The following is a 7,921-nucleotide window of genomic DNA, read 5'->3' as shown; positions in this document are numbered from 1 at the left end:
AAATTGTCTTCCAATTATCACAAAAGACAGAAGCAGGGAATGTAGGCCTGCGCTTAAACTTAAATGCAATTCATGCAATTTGAACTCATAGGCCATAAATGTTTGTCATGCATAAACTGAAGACCAATGTTACATGTGCCAGTTAACCTTCATGATTTAATTCTTATGTTCAATCACATCAATAGCGACTGTGTGAATGAATGGCGTGCACTATTCTAATCTAAGTGATACTTTCTCTGGCTTCGTCCAGTCAGGGGAGCCTCTCCTGTCAACAGTGTCCATTGGAGCTTTGGATGTGTTTTCCATCTAATTTTTTGACTATTATTGTGAACAGAGAGGAAAGCCATGCCCAGGGCATGACAGAATTTCCATTATGTGCTTCTGTGGGTGAGATTCCCTACAGTCAGAGTAAATTTGAAAACTGGTCCTTATAGAGTACAACTTATTCCTAATTTCAGTTTCAATTTCCATGTTGTCCTTGTTCTCACTTTAAAAGAAACTATGCTGCTTAAGAGGATAGCTTCTTTTCCCAGCTTATCCTTGCATCTTAGTTCCTGGTTCGCTTGATGACTGAGGATACAAAACCAGTCTTGGGAGGTGGAGCTTTCAACATCGGAGCCTGGTTCTTGTGACTTATTGTAATCTAAGAGAAATAAAAATATGGTGAAACTTTTAAAAAATTATAATTACTGCACAGCAATTCAAAGTCACTGCAGTTCAATAGACCATAACATTAGGAAGCAGCCAATGTTAAACTGCCAACAATCTCAGGATTCACTTTTCTCTCCAAAACCAGGGTCTTGAAGCCATGGTAGATCTCAACACAGAAGGCCAGTGATAAGTAACATTTATTTTCAAATGGCAAATTATTAAAATTAACTTTCATTGAAAAAAGAACAAACTTCATATTGCTAGAAAAAAAAAACAGCCCAAATGAAAGGTTTCCATGCCAGATGAAAATAACAATATGAGAGTTCTGGATTTAATTCCTGTTTTGTTCTTATTCAGTTAGATTTGACCTAGGAAGGAAATTTCAGATCTCAGGTTCAATTTGTTTCCAAACACAGCAAAAGTAGTTAAAACATATTCTTATCTCGTTTAGAAATACACGTTATTCTTAACCTCAGCACCTTGAGAGATCATCATGCAATATGGGCTTCTACCTTGGATCTAAATTGTTAAGAAAAGGATGCCTTTTAGTTTACTAAACCAAATATTCACACAAGAATGAATTACCTGTTTTCTGTTTTATTTTTCGGGGGTCCAAAAGGGCTGATTAATTGCCAACATGGCATTTCACTTGCTGTGAAGCCAGTTCACAATTAAAATAGTAACCTTGTGCATCTCCTGCAATGATGCTTGATGCTATAAAAGCAGTAACTGAAAAAAAGCACAACTGAATAAACTAAATTTGAAAAAAGAAATAAGGGCTGCGTTTTAGAGGTGGTAGGGTTTCCTGTCCTTAGAAATGTTAATTGGCTGGACATCCCAAGGTCATCCCAGTTCAGGGAGCTGCTGGCTGATCGGATTGGCTGACAGCTCTGTATTCCAAGCAGACTGTGAGCAGAAGCCAATGCTGGGCAATAGCCAGTCCCAGAGCCCAGTACAGAGGTAAGTATTGGGATTCATGGTTGAATTAGTAGGGGACGCTCTGGTATGGTGGGCAGAGTAGAGAAGTGGTGTTGATGGCACTTCAAGAATGGAGACAGCATCCAGAAAGTGGCACAGGACTGAAGTGGGCAGAGAGGCAGCATCAAACCTGTACCAGATAGTAACTAAGGTGCACCACCTCTTTCCTGCCCAAAGCCCAAGCAGGGGAAATTGCTGAGCCTTGCCATTTTCCCCCACCCTAACCTTCCCCTCCTTCATGGTCATGATCTCCTCCTCTGTATGAAAAGTTGCCACTGGGCTGGAACTGGCCCTTAAGTTGCCAGTAATTGGGTTCAGACCTCAATCGCTTCCCCCTTCCCCATAAAATGAGGAGTTGGGAATACAGGAATGGCAGCGGGAATGCCATCCAGCAAATTTTACTGCTCTCACTGCCTGCAGGTCTGTTGGCAGGGGACCATACAACAGCCCTAATTGTCCCCCATGGATAAACATTATGGGCACAATATTCTATTTCTTTTCCAAGAGTGGGGTGAATGTCTTGGGTGATGACTGACATACCAATCCCACAGACAAGATAACTCACCAGACCGTCCACTAATCAGCTCTTTAGCAACTGAAAGGTGAATCTTTACTCTTCTTCTCAATCAGTGAGGGTTGCAGTGAGTCAGGAGAGTGGCTTTGAGAGGACGTCCATGCCTCTGATTCTTCATAATCAGACAGGTATGATGCCACTACCCGACCTACCACCAACCCGACTTGGCAGGCAGGTTGCAACAGTTTTTCAGGAAAACCTTTCTCACCTACCGGGTTGGCAAGTAGTTGGGGGGTACGCAGTTGAGACCCTTAAATAGCCACTAATTCACAAATTAAGGGCTTTAATTGACAGTGAGTTAAGCAAGTTTCCCATGGGCCTTCTCACCCAGCATTTAATTGCAGAGTTGGAGAGAGTGTGGTGATTTTCTATCCCGAGCAAACTCAACAAACTACTTACCCTTCATTGTCAGAGAGGGAAGATTGTATCCTATAGTGCTAGCATACTGATCACATCATCATTTGTTTAATCTCTTAATTGATTTTTTGGTAAAATAGTTTTGACATCATCTAGCCTCATAATTGCATGGAATTAGGTAAAAAAAAAAGGTCTAGGATGCTTCACAAATATGGTATGAATGCTTTCTAGATGCATATCTCATTTGTTCCTTTTCAAATTTAAGTTTTCAACAAATGGTCAAAGTCTTATTGAAGAAACTACAATTCCAATTCTGTGTATATGGTTTACATGTCGAATCAACAAAGTACATGTTCATTTCAAAATGTTCTGAAATTTATCAGATTTACACGTTTTCTATGTCTTAACAGTGGAGTTAGCCTTTCTTTGTTATTCATAGTGTCCATGCATAATTATTGGAGCAGCCTGAACAGTACAGTTGGTTTTGATAAGGGACTGTTACCTTACATACAGGGATTTTTGATGACATTGCCCACAGGAAGGTGTCATACTCTCTGTGTTTAACACGTAAGGATACAATGTTAGAAAGTTTACTCATCACAGAAGCACAAATGACAACACTTAAAATAGATATTTAATTCCTTATACAAGGCAGTTTATCTTTTACCACAGTAATTGTGTGTGTAAAAATTGATATAACATGTACCACATGGAAAACAGAGAGACATGGTCTTCTAAAATAAATGGTTTGTGATAGATATATAGAATAGGAAGCAGAGGCAGGGCCAAGCTAATGAATACGACAGGATTGGCAGTCTGAAGTGTATTTATTTTAATGCAAAGAATAAAGCAGGTAATGCAGATCAGTTTAGAGCCAGAAGCTTGGTTGAGAGAAGGGTAGGACTAGCAGCTCAACATTCCAGTGTTTAGATGCTTCAGGCATGATAGAAAGGGCTATAAAAGCAGTGGGAGAGTTGCATGATTGATTAAGGAGAATGTCACAGCTGCACTGAGAGAGGACATCTTGGAAGGCTCATTCAGTGAGGCCACATGGGAATTCAGGAACAAGATGGGTGCAAGTCACTATGCTGGGGTTATTATATAGGCCTTCTACATTATAGGGAGTGGGAAATAACAGAAGTGATCATGGAAAGATGTAAAAACAACAGGGTTGTTGTAGTGGGTGATTTTAACTTTCCCAATATTGACTAGGCCTCTCACTGTTAGTGTTAGGGGCTTAGATGGAGCAGAATTTGTTAGCTGTATCCAGGAGGCCTTCTTGAAACAATATGTAGATAGTTCAACTAGGAAAGGGCCATACTAGATCACATATTGGGGAATGAGCCTGGGGATGTATTTGAAATTTCAGTGAAGGAGCATTTTGGAAACAATGATCATATTCCATAGGTTTTACCACAGTTATGGTTAAGGATAAGACTGATCCTGGAGTGAAAGTACTGAATTGGAAGAATGCTAATTATAATGGTATGAGGCAGGAACTGGAAAAATTGGATTGGGATTGGCTGTTTGAGGGTATGGGACACGTGGGAGTCCTTTAAAGGCCAGTTAATCTGAATTCAGGACCAGCATGTTCTTCTAAGGATGAAAGATAAGGTTGGCAAGATTCAGGAACACTGGATGACAGGAGATACTGAAAGTTTAGTCAGAAAGAAAAAGGAAGAATATGTAAGGATTAGGAAACTGAAATCAGATAAAGTGCTTAGGAATGTAAAGGAAGCAGGAAAGAATGTAAACAAGGAATTAGGAGAGCTAAAATGGGCCATGGAATATCCTTGGCAAATATTAAGGAGAATCCCAAGGCATTTTATATGTATATTAGCAGCAAGAGGGTAGCTAGGGAAACGGTAGGTCCACCCAAGGACAAAGGAGGGAATTTATGTGTGGAGCCAGAGGAAGTGAGATGATTCATGAGTATTTTGCATTGGCAATCACCAAGATCAAAGAGAAGGGTGATGCTTAAATTAGGGAGGGGACTGTTGATATTCTAGGGAATGTTGATATTAAGGAGGAGGAGGTGTCTGGTGCCTTGAAAAACATTAAGATAGATAAGTCTCAGGGCTTGATGGGATCTATCCCAGAATACTGAGGGAGACAAGGGAGGAGAGTGCTGGGGCCGTGTCAGAAATCTTTGTATCATCTTTAGGCACAGGTGAGGTCCTGGAAGACTGGAGATTAGCCAGTCTTTTGTTTAAGAAGGGCAACAGGGGTAATCCAGGAAATCATAGGCCAGTGAGCCTTATATTGATGCTAGATAAATTATTGGAAAAGATTCTTATGGACAGGGATTTACTCACATTTGGTAAAGAATTGACTTATTATGGATAGTCAGCATGGCTTTGTACAGGGACAACTTGTCTCATAAGTTTAGTTGAGTTTTTTTGAGTAAGTGACAAAGACGATTGATGAGGGTAGGATAGTGGATATAGTCAACATGGACTTGGTAAAGCATTTGACAAGGTCCCTTTTGGTAGGATGGTCCAGAAGATTATATTACATTGGATCCACAGTGAGTTGGTAAATTGGATACAAAATTAGCTTGGTCATAGAAGACAGAGGGTAATTGTGGAGGGGTGTTTTCCTGACTGGAGGTCGACAACCAGTGATGTTGCACAAGGATCGGTACTTGGACCTCTGTTTGTAATGTGGATAAATGATTTGGAAGAAAACACAGATGGTCTGATTAGTAAGTTTGCGGATGACACAAAAATTCATGGAGTTGCAGATAATGAGGAAGATTGTCAAAGAATACAGCTGGATATATATGTGTGTGTGTATATATATTTTGGGTAGAGAAATGGCAGATGAAGTTTAATGCAAACAAGTGGGAGTTGATGCATTTTGGGAGAGCAAATTGAAAAGGAAATATACAGTAAATGGCAGGGACCTTAGCAACCATTGATATACAGAGAAATCTTGGAGTGTAAGTGCATAGCTTCCTGAAAGTGGCAACACAAGTAGATGGGGTAGTAAAGAAGGTGTATGGTATGCTATCCTTCATCAATCAGGTTACTGAGTGTGAAAGTTGACAAGTCACATTGCAACTGTATAGGATTTTAGTTAGGCTACATTTGGAGAATTGTGTGCATTTCTGGTTGCCACACTATTGGAAGGATATGTAGGCTTTGGAGAGGGTGCAAAAGAGATTTACCAGGATGTTCCCTAGATTGGAGTGCAGTAGTTATAAGGAGAGGTTGGACAACTTGGATTGTTTTCACAAGAGCATCGGAAGCTGAGGGGTGCCCTGAAAGAAGTATATAAAATTATGAGAAGCATGGACAGGATGGACAGTCAGACTCTACTTCCAGGGTGGAAATGCCAAATACTAGTGGATGTAGGTTTAAGGTGAAGGGAAAACTTTAAAGGAGATATGTAAGGCACGTCTTTTAGATAGTGGCAGATGCCTAGAACATGCTGCCTTGCGAAGTGATAGAAACAGACTGCAACGTTTAAGAGGCATTTAGACAGACATGTGAACAGGCAGGGAATAGAGGGATATGAACCATGTGCAGGCAGATGGGATTAGTTTAGAACAGCATCATGGTTGACGCAGACATAGTGGGACGAAGGGCCTGTAACTGTGCTGTACCATTCTATGGTTATAACTAACAGACATAATGACAATGCTTTCAAATTGGACATACTGCCTCAAAGTTCACTAGAATAAGAGGTTTATGTTCATAACAGTCCTCAGATTGGTGTATTTTTGCATTATATATTTCTAATGGTGCGACACAGCTTGTGTGGCAACGTTGGATTATGAAGCAATGCTTCATACTTGGCCTTGTCTGATCCTCACATTCACACATGCTTATTGTTAAAGATCTCTCGGGGATCCTAGATAATGTTCCAGCTTGCGGCAGAGTGGCCAATTTTTGGGAATGTAAGAGGTGACTGTCCAAAAATTCACAAGACTCGTGTGCTTCACTCTGCTTCAATGCAGCAGTAATAATTATTGCTAATGCTGTTTTCCACTCTGAAGGAAGAAATATAACAGTAGTGGGAGATAAAAAAGTGTTTATATAAAACGTGTGGGCATTCATGTCCTTGAAGATACTAGTTTTTCAGGCTATAATACCATCCATGAATGCTGCCAGATGAACAGCTGCTAAGCCATGTTGCCCATTGAAGTACCACAACATGTTACCAACATACAGTACTTTGTAGCAATAATTTAATTTGAAGTTGGTATTTATGTAGACAGAATCAGATTAAATGGCATCTTAATTATGAAAAGCAAATAATGTCAACTTTGCAGGAGGAAAAATGTATTTTGAAATTCATATATTAAAGGCAAGAAACAACTGATTTTATAAAGATTATATGAAAAGCCTGGATAGGTCAATTTACCCATCAATGTTTTTATATACATTATTTCTGCAAGCAACCTCTAAGAACAATTGCACAAAGTATCTACCTTTGTCAAATTTACCTTAATCACCTTGTTCTTATACTTACTGTTACAGAAATTCAAACAAAGTAATATACTGAACTATAATAAATAAACAATTTCAATACAATTTTCTTAATCATTTAAAACAAATTAGCCTATGGAAAAAGTCTGCAATAAACACAATATTTTTAAAAATATTTCATTTCACATAAAACAAAAATAAGATAAAGCCTTGTTTAAATGTATTTATTGTTTAAGAATTGCGTTTCACCAAAATTATCTACAGGTATCTTTGAGTATGGGATACCGTATTTCACATTTTATACACAAAATTTCTCAAACATAAAACTAAATTTAACAAGATGTTTTTAAGGGCTTGTTATGTCTGAGCTAATTGAAAGCTGGCATTTTCTCTTTGACCATTTGAAATGTTTTTAGATAATAGATGATTCTCATTATTAAACAAAAAGGTCACATCTTGCCTTAAGCCAATGAAAGAATGAGGGCCTGTTCCAAATACAATTCAACATATTTCTTTGGTGAGCTAAGTCAAACAAAAGATATTAATCACTAAGTAATCATTAGACGATTCTTTATTATTACTACTAAAGAAGAAATGCTGAAGTTCCTAAAATCAGTGTTCTCTATTTGTGTAGGAAATTGATTGTATCAGCGAAAGCAAAACATAACTAAACTTTAAAAGAGCTGCTAATGATCTTTCAGAAACAAATACTTCCACTTGATTGCTTTAGCAATTTTCTCACCTCTATCTCTCCCAAAGACACACTGTCCTGATGGAGTAAGATTCTGCAGGCACTCAACAGCCTTTGGTATTCTACCAATGTAGTTATTCTCTAAGTGAATGCCCAAACACTGGATATTCACAAGGTAGTCAACAATTACTTTTAAGATCAGTCTCATCTCCATTGTTGGCCAAGCAGCATCAGAGG

The 7,921-nt window shown here is 38.8% G+C and overlaps 1 protein-coding gene across 1 annotated transcript in view; it reads right to left on the bottom strand.

Moving 5' to 3' along the window:
* Nucleotides 1-547: 547 nt before the first annotated feature.
* Nucleotides 548-7,921, bottom strand: part of dgkb (diacylglycerol kinase, beta) — a 677,591-nt gene continuing 670,217 nt past the window's right edge. Inside the window, exon 29 of the mRNA XM_048611787.1 lies at nt 548-643. Within this exon, the coding sequence (XP_048467744.1) occupies nt 548-643 (96 nt within the window). The remainder of the gene's footprint in view (nt 644-7,921) is intronic.

Source organism: Rhincodon typus, chromosome 2 (assembly GCF_021869965.1).
Source record: "Rhincodon typus isolate 14 chromosome 2, sRhiTyp1.1, whole genome shotgun sequence".
Taxonomy (NCBI): domain Eukaryota; kingdom Metazoa; phylum Chordata; class Chondrichthyes; order Orectolobiformes; family Rhincodontidae; genus Rhincodon; species Rhincodon typus.
Note: the sequence above shows the minus strand (reverse complement) of the source record. Positions and strands in the feature narration are given on the sequence as shown.